At 46.3% G+C, this 19,022-nt stretch overlaps 1 protein-coding gene across 4 annotated transcripts in view; it reads right to left on the bottom strand.

Annotated features, from left to right (window-relative positions):
* Positions 1-5,841: 5,841 nt before the first annotated feature.
* The window catches only part of TOM1L2 (target of myb1 like 2 membrane trafficking protein), a 66,125-nt gene continuing 52,944 nt past the window's right edge, over positions 5,842-19,022 (bottom strand). For 3 of the 4 annotated variants that reach the window (XM_039490955.1, XM_039490956.1, XM_039490957.1), the window contains 3 exons: positions 16,042-16,101; positions 14,135-14,171; positions 5,842-11,819 (listed from right to left, as the gene is read on the bottom strand). In XM_039490955.1, the coding sequence (XP_039346889.1) occupies positions 11,671-11,819; positions 14,135-14,171; positions 16,042-16,101 (246 nt within the window). In that variant the 3' untranslated portion in view covers positions 5,842-11,670. The remainder of the gene's footprint in view (positions 11,820-14,134; positions 14,172-16,041; positions 16,102-19,022) is intronic. The other variant, XM_039490958.1, reaches the window with a different exon arrangement.

The raw sequence follows: 19,022 nt of genomic DNA on the forward strand, positions 1-19,022 counted from the left end.
TAGGGGTGGTGCTGCATTTCTTCCTTTGACCGGGGGTACGGTTACTCTCCCACCCCGCCTCGATATACATTGCAGTGTTGCTACGTTGCAAGTAAAAATCCGCGCCGCGTGGCTGATTCTTGTCTAATCTCTGTGACTGCAGCGCAGACTCCGAAAGGGGGAGAAATGCAAGCGGAGTTTTTCTCCCCTCCATCATAGCGAGCAGAGGCACAAGGCTACGTTGGGAATATAAAATTCCAGGCAGCGCCTCTGCTTCTGTAGGTAGCTTCCCTATCCCGATCTAGTCTATCCCCCACCCACCGTTATTCACAGCAGAAAGCCCCCGGGCTTAGCACAATGTAGCGACAGCCTGTCTCGCCTACCCTGCAGCAGCCTTGTACTAGAAAAACAATCGCTGGAATTGCTACCCCTTCTGTTTGCCATAGGCACGGAGAACACACCGCCAGGCGGGGAGGAAACATTCAGGAGGCCTGGCTTTTGGGGAGAAAAAATGATCCCTATGTGCAGTCTGTAGCCACCCCGTGTCCTTTTTCGACTCACCCTCTAGGAGGTTTATATCTGGTTTAGATAAAACTGCTGTGAGGAAAGAGACCCAGAGGAAAGTAAAGCCTTCCCCAGCCCTGCCTGCCTTTTAGGGACTATTTATTTTTGTCATGTGCAGCCCTCTCCTAAGAGAGATCGATTGCAGGGTAGCAACCTAACCCTAGGTTTGTGCACAGCTCTGCAGCATGATTTGCTGGTATGACTCCCCCGCTCTCACAGACAGTTAGCAGGTTTAACAAGGAGGATAAAGAGGAGCTGCAGGACTCCAAATGCCTGGAAGAGGAGGATTAGAGACAGTGCCACCTAGCTGGTCCACAAATCTCAAAGAAATCCCTTGTGTTATCACCAAGAGGAGTCTGAATTAATGGAGGCAACAGCCCAGGAAGACAGCACAATTAGTCTCTGCAAAGCTTGTCTGAGAGACTCTGCAGAAGTCAGTGCTCACATACACCTGCGAGCAAGAACCCTTTGGAAGGAGACTTACTCTGAAGCAAGAGGTGGTGGTGAACCTGGAAAGTAGAACTCTCCTGAACAGGCCCAGGGCTGTTTCTGAGGTGTAGTTACCATCGTGTAATCATCTAATAAGCTCATATCAAGTCAGTGACATTAGTAGAGCCATGACAATCTACTGCTGTCCACTTTATCTGCAGCCACCCACGGACTATGTTTTCGGATCGATCCGGATCCAAATTTTATATCTAGATATCTGCAGACCATGTCTGCGGATTGGATGGGGATACAAATTTTGTATCCGTGCACGGCTCTAAGCACTCACGCTTTATGCATGCAGTCTCACACCATGCCTTGAAGGATGGTCTAGAGGTGACAGAACTGGAAAGGTTTTTGCATGTGTCACAAGTCTCTGCCTATTTCAATGCCTGGAATGAAATCAGATACCCTTCTGCCTGACCCCAGTGTGCATAACAGCTGCTTTCACCCAAAACCGTGGCAAAGGACTTTATAAGTATCTTTCAGGCAGGGCCATTGTTCCCAGGTATGAAACAAACCATCAGTCATTCAGTGGAAAGTATCAAAGAACAGCCACCTGCTTCTGAAAGATATGACTAGCTGGCATCCCTCCATGCCCCCTCACTCCCTGTCAGTAATGAGCAGCCAGGCTGGTGCTCCTAGCCCTCTGACACAGTCTAGAGCTAGCTGTAAACTAATGATATTAATGCACAGAGAAAGAAACCTGCAGGTGCCTGCTTGTCTCCAATCCAGACAGCATCTTTCAGTTTGTTCCATGTTTTAAACACAAGCAACACATGATGTACGTGTACCCCTGCCATAGAATGTGGATGTATCTCACTGAAAGTGGGGGCCTACACACAGCAGAATACCCTTTCTTCTTACAGCACCTTTCAGCAGAGGCTTGAAACTGATGCACAGAGAGATAGGGGATTTACCAGGCGGAGATGAGACCAGAACCCAGGAGTTCCAATTCACCACTCTGCTCTAAAGTCTAGAGCACGCAAATTCCTCTGCTTCAGCCTCTTGGGCAAAAGACACAGTAGCAAGCATCATGTAATAGCTTTCCCCTTCTCTGATGATCAAGGGTATAGAACAGCTTCCATATGGGGAGAGGCTAAGAAGATGAGGGCTGCTCAGCTTAGAAGAGAGACAGTGAAGGGCGGGGGATATGATGGAGGTCTGTAAAATCATGAATGGTGTGTGTGGGGAAAAATGTTATGTATCCTTTCCCACAATACAAAAATCAAGCATCACCTAAGGAAATTGATAGGCAGCAGGTTTAATACAAACAAAAGTACTTTTTCCACACACTTCACAACCTGTGGAACTCATTGCCATGGGATGTTGGGAAGGCCAAAACTAGATGAGTTTATGACAAAGATCCATCAATGGGTACTAGCCAAGATGGTCAGCAATGCAACCCCATGCTTGGAGTGACCCTAAACCTGCCTGCCAGGAGGGGAAGACAGGGATGAATTACTCCAAATGCTCTGTTCTGTACACTCCCCCTGAAGTTCTGGCTCTGGCCACTGTTGGATACAGGGCCAGACGGACCATTGGGCTGACCTAGTACGGCTGTTCTTATGTTCTTTCAGAGAATCTCTTACTGTTCCTGAAGTTAGTCTGTTAGTCTATAAGGTGCCACAAGACTCTTTGCTGCTTTTACAGATGCAGACTAACACGGCTCCCCCTCTGATACTTGTTCCTGAAGTGTATCCCAACGGGTAGTAAGAGCTTCTCAGGCTGATCTCGGACTTACACAGCACAGGGGAAAGATCAGGAGTTATCAGCCTTAAAAGATGGACCTGAACATTTACTGGGCCACACACAAAATCTACAGTGGCTCTCCAGCCTGAGGAATTACCATGACAAGTATTTATTGTTCCTGGCCCTCAGAAAGCTCCCTGCGCTGCAGAAGCAGAATTTTGCAGGGCTCAGCCCCTTCTAATGCGGATGCAGCCTATTGCGGGGTTATTGAGACCCACACACGCTTCCTCAGGGTCCCGTGTAGAACAATGCCAGCTAGGGTGGACAAGAAGGGGTTAAAACAGGACGAGTCTCCATAGGCGGGGACGCGTTTCAGGCGACCAATGGGCTACACTCAGGGGCGGGACTCCCCCTCGCTGAAGTTTGGTTGAGAAGCAGGGAAACCCCGCCTGTAGAACCAGTGGGAAGCAGCCAATGGGCGAGCCCGGCCAGAGTGGAGTGATTTCGCGTCACAGCTCAGGCCCGGCTGCGATTACATCATGTCGATGCCCCAGGGGATGGAGCAGCTGGGGCACGTGGTTCAGAGTCACCCAGCCCAGGGCCCAGCTGGCCAGGCCGGTGCTGGCTGTGACAGGGTTCCAGAAGCCAGCGCGAGGTGCCTCAAGGACTGACCCCACCCCAAGCCAAGCAGGGGGAGCAGGATGTGAGAGCAAACACAACCACAAGGCGCTCAGAGACTCCGGTGCTGAGGGTAGGGTGACCAGATGTCCCAGTTTTATAGGGACAGTCCCGATTTTTGGGTCCTTCTCTTCTATAGGCTCCTGTTACTGTCCCACACCCTGTCCCGATTTTTTCACAGTTGCTAGCTGGTCATCCTAGCTGAGACACTATGTAGACAAGAAACTCAGGTAGCCATGCAAGCTTTGCCTATGCAGCTGTTGATGCACCTCCATTCATCCCCTGCACTGCTGCTTTCCAGCCTGGCATTCCATACAAACAGCCTTTCCCATGCACCTCCCATCCCAACCTTCAGCACCCCCAGGGCCAGGGTCCAACAGCTCCACCAGTAAATCTGGCCTGCAGCACACCCAGCTATTCCACTTCAGGGTCCGCGCACAGCTCCTCAGAATGCAGCGTCACTATACTGCAGGCCTGAACTCCCTAGAGGGCTTTGCTAATGTACCTCAGTCCTGATCTACAGTATCCATTGCTAGAACAGTGTTGGTGCCTTTTCTTTTATAGGAAAATGTACACAGTCAAAATATATACAGCAAACAGACTCAGGCGCCATGGGTGCTCTGAACTTCCTCCCATCATGCATCCCACTGTGGGCCTCTCCTGAGCAGTGACTCAAGCATGCTTGATTCAGCCATGCAGTCAGAGGAGGATGGGATGGCACCACTCATCGCCATCTGTAATATGCATAGGGATTCAAACCCAGGTCTTTAGAACAAAGGCCTGTTACACCCCTGTACTTCCTACAGGGCTGTATTCTGCAGCCAGGCAAAGCTTCCTGCTGATGTTTGTTTTGCATTCTAAAATGTGCTACCGCAAGTCCAGCATTTGTTGTTTGGGGAATGTACAACTTAGTGACTTTCATGCCATTTCTGCTCTGTCAGGCCGACAGTAGCTATGCACCTTTGTCCTGAATAGAACTGGGCACTACACCTCCTGCCAGAGCATTTGACACACACAGAGTCTGGCAGATGATCTGACTAACAGTAAACAAACCACTGCAACGTTTGGAAAGGCGATGGGAGCAGCAGTGGATGGGCTGTGTGTGGCCCATCAGTTCTAAACACCTGTCTAGCAGTAGAATGGATGAGTCTGAAACAACCATTGAAATTTCAGTTCTTTAGTAGGGACAAGCTAACTGTCAAAGGCATCAATTATTAGCACCACTCACCTACTCTTAATCTAACCAGTGGGGAATGTGTGTGTGGGGCGGGGGGAGGGGGGGAGAAAATCAGAGCCCTTAACTTCACTACAGCTTTATTTGCAATATCTCAAAGTTAGCCTGTTTCACTTTAATTCAGCTGCTTTGAAAACCAACCTGCAGCTATTACGAGGGGAAATGCTTAATTCTCAGAACAGTTCAAATTAGCAAACTCCATACTTTAAAAAACACTTGTTTAATTTTTTTGTTTGTTTTTAAACTACTTACTATTGCTTTTACTAGACAGCACAATTTCTTTCCCTGCCTGTTTGCATTTGGAAAACGTATTTCATGGCATTTCTAGCGCTACACTAGCAAAGTAATTACTCTTCCATTTACTACTGTACCGAGTATGCTGTCAGCCACCGTAGAATGGTACAAGTGGACACAGCTCTAGGGAGACAGCATTTTCAGCAGTTTACTGATCCTGCACATCCAGCAGGGGAAGTGCCCAGAATAGGGGTCTGGTAGCATTTGCATTGTGAGTTCTGTGGTGCAAGGTAGAAGACTCATTATAAGAAGGGGTCTACCTAGAATCCACAGCACACAAAAGGACCCAGACGGACAGGGGATTAATAATGCCCTCTTGCTACTAGGTCACCAAATCAGATTGTCAATGAGCGATCATCTGAGGACTATTCAGTGGTCCCTATGAAATGAATGTGTTGTTTGGTACTAGGTGGACAGGTGTCACCAACAGAACTGGCACCTATTTGCAGTCTGTTTCAGATGCCAAGGATGTGCGGATTTCAATCTCCATTCTACTCATGCTCCCTAGAGGTCTGGTCTGAGTAGTGAAGAGAAGCCTGCATTGCTATCGCCCATATTATACCAGTTCTATGGACAGATCTTTGGTTTCCAGGTTGTCAATCCAACACCATCCCACAGGAACTAGAGCCACCTCAACACAAATGCAGAGAACATCTCCCACCAGCGGGATGTTTTAAAAGCGGGTCAAGTCTGAGACTTAGTGCATTTAAACCAACTCAAGATACCTGAAAGACGGCTTTGTACAATGAGCATCATGTGAAAGGAACACTGGAAATATGTTGAGTCTTGGGGGGCTGATGAGCAACTCAAGTCAGCTATGGACAAAAATAAACGTTATCAGAGGTCTGGTTAGGAAGAGCAGGAGGAAAGGAAAGCAGGACACCAGGTGTATCTAAGAGAGAGATTCACAGCCATCACTGTACAGTTCACACTAGTAGTGCTTTTATTGGAGTATTGCACATGCAAGAGCCAAACTAGAGAGATGATTTCTGTAAGTATGGTAGATTAATACACTTGGATCATCCTTACATAGACACACTGGCTTTCTACATAAAGACAGCAACACATTTATTTAGTGTGTATTTCTTCTGTTTTTACATAGTCAATATTTTTTTAACAGTTAAGTCCCCTTTCCCTACCCCCTCCCCCAAACAAAAAAATACTCAATATCTTCAGTAAATAAATATTATCCACTTTTATCTGGAAAGCCTACAGCTTTAATATACAGAGAGATGCTATTACACAGGTTACATTTGTAGTGTTAATGGTAGCTCATAACAACATTACAGAATGAAGGAGAGCTCACACTTATAAAAACACAGAGCGGGGTGGGGGGTGCGTTTGGCATATGCTTGCCATTGACTAGGTGGAGACAGCAGGAGGGAGCAATGGGTGGGTAAAGCCAGCTCGCAGTCAAATGGAGCCTTGCACTTAGCCCAGATGGATAGTGCAATTGCTGCTGCTGCTTGTGTGAGGCAGGGATGGGAGTGGCGAGGTTTGAAAGTCCCATGTCAAAGGGCATGTGATCTGGACAACCCGCTGTGTGTGGAAAGTTGTGGACAGTGAGCACAGGGGCAAACTGGTCCTACAGGGGTCAGTTCGAAAGGGACAGGAGAGGGTTAATAAGTGGACGGTAGCAGCACTGGAGTGCTCACAAATGCACGCAGGAAGGGGTTTTCTGCCAGCATTCTTCTACTGGGCCAGTCAGACAAAGGCGGTGGGAAGATGCCAACAGGATGCCTATGGCAGTCAAAGGGTTACCAGCAAGAAGAATGCGATTTACCCACCGATTGCTGCTTCATTATTTCCATGAAAAAACTGTCCTGAGTTTTGTTTTTTCCCCCCAGGGCAGCCTCTGCAAGCCTTGGGGTTGGTACTGAGGAGGTAAACAAATACAGACCAAGCTTGATCAGCTCAGCCCAAGGATGAAGCCAACCAGCGTAACCCTGCCCCACAGCACATCCCTACAACACAGGAGGCCCTAGAATTTACAAGGCCAAAAAGGGAAGAAAATGGTACATGGGAGCACCACCATATGTACCATCCTCACTGGTGGAAACAGAAGAGTAGCGAATGGGAAGCAGCAGATACAGGTCAGACTGGCTGGGGCTTCCACCGGAGTCAAGGAGGTGCACAGCTCCCACTAAAATCCAACACGACTTGGGCAGCTAACTCCCTCTGTGCCTTTGGAAGCCCCCCGTCTAGATCCACTGCTACACCACTGGAGGAAACCAAGTCTCATCACTGTGTCGGGCTGCGTGAAGTCCTCCATTTAAGGTGGAACCAGCTTAAAAACTCCCTCCGCCTGGAAGTGTAAAAAAACCTGAAATGCTGGCACCCGAGCTGATTTGGTCAATGTAATTTGGGGGACAGGGTTATTAAAGTTGGCAGGAGAAAGGGACATTGGAGGCTACATGATGGTCCAATTCGGACCACTTAACATACATTCTCTGCCCTTTAAGAGGGACCATGCTATGTTTTTATGAGCTTTTTCTCCCTTGAACCTTGCATACGCGTTAAACATCCTAAAAGTCTGTACAGCACATTGCATCTATTACACTCCCCAAAGATGCACCTGAAATCTACACGCAACATTTAAAACAAACCCCAAAAGAGGTATATTTAAATAGAAACAATTCATTTTTTACATCTCAGCACACAAGGAGTTAACAGAAGATGTTAAAAAACACATTGGAAAGCATATCTTGACAAAATAAATACTAGAACCTAGAATAAAGTATCGTTAGAACTTACAGTGGATCCCAACGTTAATTTAGTGTCACTGAGTATGTAGCTATGATTTCTAAACACTATAGAGAAAGGCTTTCTGCTGAGTCATGCTGCTCTTCTCTGACACGGCCTTCCCCTTCACCCATGAATACCAGAGCCCTGTCAGTTCTCTCCTCACCCGTGTAGAGGAAGCATTTACAATAAAGGGGTGGAAGAGTAATTGGGGTAACCACTTTCCAAGGACAAATGGAACAAGCCATTCCTTTCCTCAAAGGGATTCCACTGCTCCCATTCTTGCAAATCACAATGAACAGAATGGAGAGGAGGGGAGATCCTGATGCAGGACACTGGAAAGCTCCAGCAGTACCTCGGACATTTGCAACACAGGCCATGGGCTCGACTTTCAGACGTTCTGGGCACTCGCAGCTCCTGTTGACTTCTACAGCCCTCATGAGTGCTCAGCACGCCAAGTCAGGCCCCAGGGTTTTAGGATCCAGATCTGACCTGCCTGGATAGCAGGGCTCTTTAGGTGGTGCAAGGAGGGGTGAATGCGCACGAGCGAACTGGTGATTCTTAAATAATTTATCTATCAAAGGTCCGAACAGAAGCAAGACTGAGCACGAGGACAAGTTAACGCAACTATCCGCAATCTCCTCCTCGAACATGTGCGCCCATGTCTCCCAAGATGGGATATTTTCCTAGCTAATGTCTAGCCCACTCCATTAACTAACTGATGTTAGCTTGCAACACCTGCTGCCCTCTGAAACCAGTGTTACGTCTGTTTCCCTGATAATACCAGATGGCAAAGGGGAACCCACAGAGACTGAGGTTAGTAAGGTTAGCAGCACAGCTCAGAGGCCCTTTGACTCTCAGCAACACGCAGCACATTTCCACTCAGCCATATCTGTTTTGTTCCATTTTATTTTTCCCCTATCAGAGGCTGCAGTCAGCCAATTAGCAGCTCTACAAGATCGTGCCCCAGGGACCAGTCTCTTTCCAAGGAAGCAACTCTAGTTTATGCATGGTAGAGAGGGGAGGGGGTTTAACCCCTTCTTTCCCTGCAGGTGAGGGACAACTGCAAGGAGATTACCGGTCTTTCTCTGGGGGAAGAGGACTCCGCAGGAGATCTCCAATAGCAATATCACATGATGCCAATACCACTACATTTTATCTCCAGGCCTCACAGTGATCCCATCCCACTGGCCCTCCCCTCCTCAGGTAACAACCAAATTTCTAGCCGAGCACAGCACATCTAGCCCTCACAGCTGGAATTTTAAGTTGGGGGTGGGGTGGCAGAGAAGAGGCAAAGGATGGTTTCATTCCACGTGCTTAGATCAAGCCATCTCCATGTCCTGACACCAGTTTTGAATCCACTCGCAGGCAGGCCTACATTCTGCACAGCACAGGGCTGGCTGAGAACAGGCACATCCAGAGCAGGGAAGGAACATCAGACCAGTGCAGGGGTTTGGAAGGACAATCTCAGCCCCTAAACGAAGAGGAATGAACCAAGGGTGGGTGAAGCAATGGAAGGAGAGGGGCAGAGAGAAAAAGGGGGAGTGGAAGAGGGCTGCCTGGGGCAAGGGAGGGAGGCGGCAGCTGGAGAACGAAAGGGCAGGAAACCACGCCTGCTTGGATGACTAGAGATCATACCACACACTCCCTCAAAGTCTTTAAGCAAGTTGGTATAGTCCTTCTCAGCAGCCCATTACCAATCACACGTTGCCTGGTCTTCTATCCAGCAAGACTTACAAGTCACATTCCTTCAGCTGCCATCACTGTCAACCCCTGCTCCGTCTCTCTCCTCGCCCGCTCCCCCTAACCATTCTCTTGCAACTTCCTACTTTGCTCCTCTTCCAAGACACACTGTTGAACAGCCCCGTCCCCAGCTGGCCTGTTTCGGAGATCGTAACAGCACCCAAGCTGTTCTGTGCCAACAAACGCAGGCTGAGATGGCGCTTCCCCCTCCCCTCTAGAACTGGTGCTCCAAGTCATGCATGGTCCTGTCCCGAGGTCTGCCCCTAGTGGCAAGCTACATTTGTTTTTCAGGGTAAGAGTCAACATGGACAATTCTGCTTCACTGCTGCGTCTCTAGACGAACACACTGCAGTGGGCCATTAGGGGACTGACAACGCTTCATGCATATATCACTGCCTAGCCAAAACCTGAAGTACCCTACACGTGCAGGCTAACGGAGACTGACCAGAATAAAACCAATGTCAGATAAACATTCAGGGAGCCGGCACGGGGGAGAGAAGCGTTAGCTAAATCCAAACACTGGACTGTAAGAATGGTTCAAAGTGTGGTCTAAAGCAGGTGAGAGGTGCACGCACACAGCGCAGTACGCAGGGAAGTCATGACGTGCCAAATCAAAACGCAGTTTGCCGCCTAAAAATTCTCTTGCCCTCAGGAACAACGGCATGTGAGTTGGGAGAAACAGCGTTCAAGGTGCAAGTGTGTTTAGCTGATACAGCACCTCTGTTAACTCGGCTCTCAAGTGTATGGACTCTATTGTTCCATCTTGCTCCACTGGCTTGCTACCCAGGAATCTGTGCAGGGTATGTGAGGGGGCAGGCGTGGGGGAGAGTAGCATAGGACTACACTGGAAATGCCGGTCTCCACAAGGTAAACATACACTGCAGAATCCTTTGGGGCAGCTCCAAGGAGGACAGCATTGTTAGTTTATTCCTCTGATGAACAAAGGGAACAGAATCCAAGCATGCAGGCAGGCAGAGGGCAGGGGGACAGGCACCTCAACACTAGGGAGGCAGAGACGGCAAAGGGCATCCCACGTCTATTTCACATTACATACAATACGACCGCAGCCAGCCAGTGTTTAAGCCCAAACCTTCTAGCAGGAAAATAAAGAACTGCCTCTCCAATATGCACAGCCGAAGTGCCGGTTCAAATCTTTCCCCCAGTATCCATTTGTCTAGGAAGTCTCCTACAAGAAATCACAACTCTGGCCCCTTTTTCTAATGACCTACCTCTAACAACATTTCTGTTTTTACCCCTCCAGTGCTACAGGGCATACCAGGGACATTCAGCAAACATGTCACACCCATTACGGCTTTCAGTCCCATCCAGTTGCATGGATGTTATTCAAACAGCTGAGGAGATGAAGGCAGAGCCTGCTTACCATCAGAGCTAATTACTGGAGAACCATTCTCCAGCTAAGGAGAAATGTAATAGTTTAAAAAAGGCACACATTCTAGACGAAATACTATAGGGGAAAAGCTCCCTCAATGAGTGAAATACTTCATATGATATCTAGTGTTACAATAGCCATTTATCCCAGCATTTTCCTATTCATGGCTCTGCTGGACAAAGCTAACAAATTGCTTTCAAATCAGAGCAAGCTTAGATCAACGCAGAGAAAAAAACCCCGAGAGACTACACACTGGAAGCACCACAGAGTGGAGAAAAGCAACCACCATGCGGTACTAGGAGATTTGGGAGCAGGGGGGCGAAATTTAACTTGTGAAGCACATGTTGAAAGGGAAAAGCTGTTGTTCTTTGCTGTCTAAACCTATTAGAAGCTGATAGCTTGACATTTGTATCTAAAATTCAAATACATTTCCATTCCGTTTCAGTCAATTACATGTGGATTGACACTCAGACCGGCCTATTCGGAAGCACCTACCTGCAGAAGGGGATGGTCCCTATGTAAGTCAAAGGCAAGGCTGCTCTCTCTACACTTTCATATCAACAAGGTAAAGAAACACTCATGCGTTTTAAAGGGGTTTTCGGCATTCAGAGCTGTTCTTATGCAGCTTGGATGGGAATGGGAGGGGGGCAGGTTAAGCTGGAGAACTGTGGTCTGGCAGGAGCAGAGCTGGCCTTTAATACAAAAGTCAGCTGGGGGGGGGGAGGGTGTTTTAGAGATAAGCAAGAGAAGCAATTGATGAAACCAGGAGGGCAAAGGGGTCATGGTTAGCCAAGAACCGTGAGAGGACAATGTGACTGTACAGAGACATTCTTCTGCAGAGCACGGGGATGGTAGCCAGGAGTGCTCTTTACAGTGCGAAGAGGGCATCCTCTGAGCGCTCCTGCTTCTTCCTGCCTGAAGGATTCGTAGGAGGAGTGGGGGCCTCCAGCGGAGGAGAAGGTAAATTTGGGACCGTCTCGGCAGCTTTGGCTCGTTCTTCTAAAAATTTGTCAAACTCTGCAATGCAAAAAACATTGAGAAGAATCAGAGTTAAGGCCGAACTAGGGATCATCCTCTGCATGAACCTAGCAGTGCACTGACTGTTCTCTGGGTATGCACAGGACAGGCAGAGCATAGGCAGTATCGCTGAAAGCTTCCTCATGCTGCCCCCTGCCCCAGTGTGGTCCATCCTTGACCCCGCAAGGGATAAGACTTGTCTCCACGGGCCATCAAAACCTCTCATCCCTTTGCTGAGCTTGCCAACAAAGTGAGCAGCTAGTCCAGTTCCCAGAGCACAGGTATCCATGCCAGAGAATCCACTACCAGAACTAGCACAGAGACCCAAACTCATTTCACACAAGGCCCCCGGTACAGCAATCTGATGGTAACAGATACCTATGGTCACGGCCAATCTGGGATAGATTTGAACCACTGACAAAAGTGAAAGGCTCTGTACCAGTGGGTCTCAATTTTTTCTACTTTGGAATGACCTCCTCCCACCTTGCTACATGGGAGGGGGAATGCTGTCAATATGGGGTTACGAGCCCTACGCTGAGAACCCATTCTCTGTCCCCACTGTCAATCCCCTGGGCCAACCTTTTGTAGACACAAGCCACATGCACAAGTATGGCTTCCTCACACGAGGGTACAGACAGCCTTAGAAAGGAGCCTCCCAGTAATACAGTTTAGACAGCAGAGTGGATCAAAACTCAAATGCCAGTCAAGGGTGCAATCCCAAATATAGTATTGATGGTATATATATATATACACACCATCAAGTGCTATTCTTGTGGGTGGGGAAAGGGGGAGGAATGGGGCACGGGTCACTTGCTGGAGGATTCTCTGCACCTTGAGGTCTTTAAACCACGATTTGAGGACTTCAATAGCTCAGACATAGGTTAGGGGTTTGTTACAGGAGTGGGTGGGTGAGATTCTGTGGCCTGTGTTGTGCAGGAGGTCAGACTAGATGACCATAATGGTCCCTTCTGACCTTAAGTCTATGAATGAACATTTCCTACACGCCAGTGGATGGTATCTGAGTCCTGCCTGTCAATATTTTTACACCATTCTTATGGAGTTTAGAATCCCTTAAGTGAGCTTTGCTCTCTCTCACATACTCAATTGCTAAGCAAAGCACATGGGCAAATCACATGCCATGATTGGTTTCGGAGCATCGCGTGCGGGCACGTTGGGCAGGAACAACGTCTGGGAACACACAGTACAAGTGAGGCATGTCCAGGGACAGTGGAAAAATTGCAGCGAGGACATTTTCTTGGGCTTGTGTTTTACTGAGCACTATATAGTGTGCGTAACTCGTTACAGCTCTATGGCATGCCAGGGCATGCTTCATTAACCCTCGACTTATACATTAACTATGGTGTCTCACTGAAGTTCAGAAATCAGATGCACTGTTTACATCAGGATTAACCAGTTAACACCCTGGAAGCATGGCATCTACCCCCACAGAGCCAACAGAATATGTCCCAACATGTCTTACTGCTCGGATACGGCTACTGCATTTTTTAAATTTTTTTTTTAAAAGATTGCTCTCTTGTTTGGATATATCCTGCTGTCTGCCCTGCCTTCTCCTGCTCCTCAAAGCCAGTGCAGCTGCTTTTGCAGAATTATTTTTTCTGTTAATGAGGCTAAAAATAGGAGCTTTCTGGGCTCTTGATTTAACCCTTTTAAAACAGCTCGTTTTAAGATGCTCATTTACACAGCTCTTGATTAATCCACTTCTCTAAAAGTAACTAATAAAAGCTGCTCAAGGTGCCTGATCGCTGGGGCAAGAAGGATAAATATACACGGTTATGCCCATCTGCCAGGGAGCTGCCACATGGCAGTTAGATCAGCAGAGGGGAGATTTGAAATAAAAGGGGAAGGTGGTGAGATGAAAAGGAAGAAAAAACTCAGTTCCTTCCACCAGGAGGCAGGGTGGGCGAGAGAAAAGAGTCCTGGAGACTGGGAACAGAAACATCCCATCCTGATATAAACAGAGGACAATCATTTCAAACTGCTTAGGGAGTTCAGTGTCTCATATGTTGCTACAGAGGCACTACACAGCTACAGTGAAGACGACGTGAAGCACAGAAAACTACCAGGGTAACCAGCATGGGTTTTTTGTAGTTCCCTCCTGAAATTCTCCACCACTTCCCATCCATTTCAGGGAAGATGCTCCAGAAGGATGCACTATGGAACATCAGCTACCATGAGTTTGGTGGATTGGAAGAGGATCTCTGCTGGGTGATTGTATCAGAAGAGAGCAATATGGATATTCTGCTCAAAAGCATTGGACTGAGACAGCTCTGAAAGCCAGAGGCTTCCCTGCTTACCTTCACTTGTCACACCTTCTTCCAGTTCTTCTCCTTTCTGCAGTTGGAACAAAGAAACAAGTATGAACATATGTACTTCACTTCGCTTTCAGTTTCACCCTAAGCATGTTTACAAGTAACCCAAACCATTCATTGCCTCTGTCCCTTTATTTAACCACAGCTACTACTGGAACAAGATGACCTAGATGAGTCACATGGTGCTCATGTCGGGAGGCAGATGAACGACCCAGTATTGCTCTGTGTTGCAGAGCAAGAGAAATAGTCCAAATGATGGTGCTATTGATTATTGGTGACACCCATGATCAGTGCACTCCCCATTAGATCTGAGTGACAGTCAGTCAATCGCCATCTTCTCCACTTCCAAGAGAGCAGGCCTTTTCTTATCAAGAGAAGCCATAACCTGATACAAAACTGAATAGCTACAGGAGATGCCACCTCACCTGTTTATAATTCCTTTAGGACATTATGGCTGAGGCTTTTGTTAATATTGCATCGTATTTAAAAGCTTAATCAAATGAGGTAGACACCCCCCCCCATGAAGTGTTTAGGGACAATATTTTTTCTGAATAAAATGGATGGTTCATTTTGGATTTAGAATTCATGATTGAGGGGGGGAAAAAAAGCTGATTGTAAAGCATGTGACGCCACGAACGAAGACAAGAATAAGATGGGCAGGCTGAAATAAAATGATAGGGAGCTCGTCTGTTGCCAGGAGAAGTAGCAATGGTTAACATGCCACAAGTTTAGTCACATTTTTACCTTTAGACATCTAGCATGTGTTTCACCAGGATTTGAGAATTCACAATGATTAAATAAGGAAACTGTAATAAATCCTAACTAGGTGGCATAATTTTCAAATAATTACCACATGAAAAAATAAAATGACACTATCAAGTATTTTAACCCCCACACAAATCTAGTCTCCTTTGGAAGTGAGGAGTAACTTCTCTGCCTCACTTTCCCCATCTGTAAAACGGGAATACCACCTGCCTTACCAGGGTTTTGGGAAGACTAATACTTTGACGATTAAGCATCATGTAAGGTGTAAGCATCATTCTATTGTACAGAAGTTTTTTTAATGAGCACGTAGCCAAGGCTTAGTGTACAACGCTATTGTTTGCTCTACCATGTCCATCAACTGAGCTGTACTGATGTTACTTCCTTGAAGTATTCCGTGACAAGGCCTAGTCATGTACTTTGGGCTCCCTTGAACTGGGGAACAGGAGGCTGAACTAAACATTTGTCGAAATAGGGAAAAGCAAAAATCAGCAGAGAAACTCTCCCCTCCCTCCCTCAGTGAAGTTTCAAGATTGTAAAATGACATTAGCCAAAAGAAGAGGAGTGCAGGGGCAGAGAACAGACATTTAAAAGTTCCTGAAAGTGTGCCACTGCTGTCAAACCAATTTAAATGGAGACAGGTAAGATTTACTGTTTAACTGTAAAGAACCTAGGCCCCGATTCAGCAGTCCAGCTATTCAGCACAGCACTTGAGCACAGATTTAAAATTAAGCATGTGCTTAAATCCCAATGACTTCAATAGGCCTTAAGCATGTGCTTAAATACTGTGTTAAATAAAGGTGGACTTCAGCATGTGCTTAAATGCTTTCCTTAATTGGGCTCCTTAAATCCAAATTCCTGACAATCATACCACCTCTGTGGCACTGAGAATGGAGACGTGAAAATACAACAGCAGCTCAGAAACGTGTTTTGGATGAGGTGACTGCAAATGGCAGCTATAAGTCTATGTACTTACTGATCTCCTTCTCTGGGGGAAAAACCCAAAGATATGCTTTATACGGTGTCATTCCCTCCCACAGAGGAGCACCAATAGCTTGCCTTAAAAGTTATGCATATGCACAAGTGCTACTTCCTACATGAAAAACAAAATATAAAAAGTCAAGTCTCACCAAGTCGGTACTGAGCCACTCCTCAATGTCATCCATGACAGAGGACTGTGCAACGGGGATCTATGGAGTGCAGCAAGAGACACAGCAAGGCAGGCAAAACCAAAATACATCCACAATCATGGCCACAGAATGATGGGAAATGCCAGAAATAAGATGGAAAAGAACAAAACAAAAAACCACAAAATAAGCTGTAAGATGCACTGAAAAAAGCAACAAAATACAAATAGCACGCAAATAAAGCAACACTTAAAGGTCAATTACGAACAGTGAGGCTAACAAAACCAAAACAAAAGATTATGGAGAATGTGACCAGATGTGAGAACTTTTTGATTACACATTAAAGGCATCAATGCGGACTGATGGCTCTAATCTGGATCACGTAACACTTTCGAGGATAGAATATTGGATATGGATTACATTTTGAAATATTGAACTTTAGAACCATGTTCCCCCACCCCCCACTTTTTTTTTTTAAATGGACATTAACCATTGTCTAAGGTTAGTAACAAACATAACAAAGGGGCTCAAATACTGCAGTCTTCCCATAGGCAAATGAAGCCAATTTGATCAGTCCTTCCAGAGAGAATGTAACCCAGAATGACCAAATTGAGGATAAACTCTTCAGAATCAAAAGTAAATTATTCCAAAATGTTTCTTCCACAGGAGAGTCTCCACGAATCTTACTAAGGTAGTTTGCCTAAAGAGGACTCTCTTCATTGTTTATGAATAGGTAGGAAGACAGCCACAGAGTCATAGAATATCTGGGTTGGAAGGGACCTCAGGAGCTCATCTAGTCCAACCCCCTGTTCAAAACAGGACCAATACCCAACTAAATCCCCAAATTGCCCCCTCAAGCATTGAACTCACAACCCTGGGTTTAGCAGGCCAATGCTCAAACCACTGAGCTATCACACATTATGATAAAAACCACCATCTCCTGCTTTGTAATGGTTAGGGACGTGGATCTGGGCTGTAACAATGTTATGGATACTTGGATTTAACAGTTGTATTGATGCTGCGTATGATTGGTCAGCGAGGGAAGTTCTTGTACACTGGGCTCTTAGAAGTTCCTGTAGGACTGTATGGATCTAACTTAACAGAGGGGCTGTGGAAAGAGCAAACAGGATAGTAACACAATAGACCTAAATAAGGACACCCCAGCACACACTTGTAAGACAATGGCATGTTGCAGGCTCTAAGCTGAAGTGGCACAGCTGGGAGGCAGGGAGACTAAACACTAAACAGAGCCTTCGGAGGAAAAGAAGGGGGGTGAGTTGCCAAGGGCTGTCCAGGAAGAGGTCACTAAGCTGGGGAGACAAGGTGACAGAGCAAAGCTCCATGGAAGAGGCTCAGGGAAGTTAGTTCTACCAGGATCCCTGTGTGGATGATGGTAAAACAGCTGGTAAACTAGGCCCAGTGTGAGTGGGAGAATCATGTGATTCCACCCAGAGACAGGTGATGGCTAGAGGGTTGAGGCCAGGGTGCACTTGACCGAACCAGGAGGGGGCACAGATGCAGTTTGCCCAGTAACTGACTCAGTAATGGTATGAAGATCCTGAACACCACAGAAGCACTTGCTGTTTAGATTGGAATAGGCCAGATTTCTGGGCAGGACAAGTCTCCCTTTATAATTTGCAAGGACAAATTGGATTGTGCATGTATGATGCTGAAGGCAGTGGTTCCAAGTTGCTGAGAACTAGCTAAAACTGCCATTAACAGGAAGAGAGATTCTGTAGACAGTTTTTGACTTGCTAGCCTCCACGAACAAGTTGTGTCTTGCAGAGCTGACTAGTTGGTTTAATAGCTGTGGAGATTACTGACTTCAGACACGAGCCTCAGCCGTGCAATTATTCAGCCAGCGGCAATTTAAAAACCATCCTCGGAGTTTTAAACTACTGTCTCGCTTTCTCGTGTATTTATGTGGCCCCTAAGATGTTTTGTTTTAAAGGAGGGTTATTTTATAAAGCTATTGCAATACATTTTTTTCAAAAGTCTACATACAAACAGAAAATGGGAATTAACCTATAAAACAATCAAGCAACATTAAGAATAGACTTCAGTTCAAAAACTAAGGACGGATTGTTAAAATTCTTTGCGATTTCGTAGGGTTTTTCCAAAATTAGTGAGATCACTTGGACAATGGAGAAAGATGAAAAAGGAGGGGTAAGAGAACAGAGGATGAACCTTCAACCCATAAAATCCAAGGAAACTTGGAATTAAAGTTAGACACCATTATTTGAAGGCAGTTTTTGTTTGTGGTTTCATCAGCAATAAAGACCCCACCAAAGAAATACTGCCAAACCATTTTCTTAGTGCTGATAACATCCAATATTCTACCCTTAAAAAGGCCCTGCGGTGTTGTTAACAACATAAATTATGTTTCTACTCAATAGGATCCTGCTGGAAAAGAAGCAGGTATGAAATGACACCTCGAGTCTCTAGGTGAACTCATTAATGCTCTTAGACTGTCTGTCCAACAAGGTTCATACTACTAGTCTCTAGATTACAGCCTTGTACAAGCTTAACTAATTCTGTTCCTTTCTGGATATTTAATACAACTGACATCAATACTTGCTTAGCTGCTATTCATTTCTTCCCTCGCTTGGTGATCAAAAATTCTTCGGATGATATATTATGGTAGCAGCAGAGCTCTAAGGCATGTGTGATGACACCTATTTCAGAGGAATCCTTCAATCTTGTCTTTTTAAGGCTGCAGTGACCCTCATGCAGCTAAAGTGTATCCTAATGTTAAACAATTCAATTGGCTACTTGATTGTCTGCAACTTGTAACTGTGTGTGTTTACTGCATATACTGCAGTGGAGGTTTTAACTCATGTATGTTCACTAACACAGCCTGTTGTGCCCGAACCGTTGTAAATAAGATGCAACATCTTATGGGTCGGGCAAGCCCAGGCAGTTGAAGCCATCATGGGTACAGGGAATTAGCCTTTTCAGAACATTGTAGGAAGCGCTTTACAGAA

This window comes from Mauremys reevesii, linkage group 10, assembly GCF_016161935.1.
Source record: "Mauremys reevesii isolate NIE-2019 linkage group 10, ASM1616193v1, whole genome shotgun sequence".
Lineage (NCBI taxonomy): Eukaryota > Metazoa > Chordata > Testudines > Geoemydidae > Mauremys > Mauremys reevesii.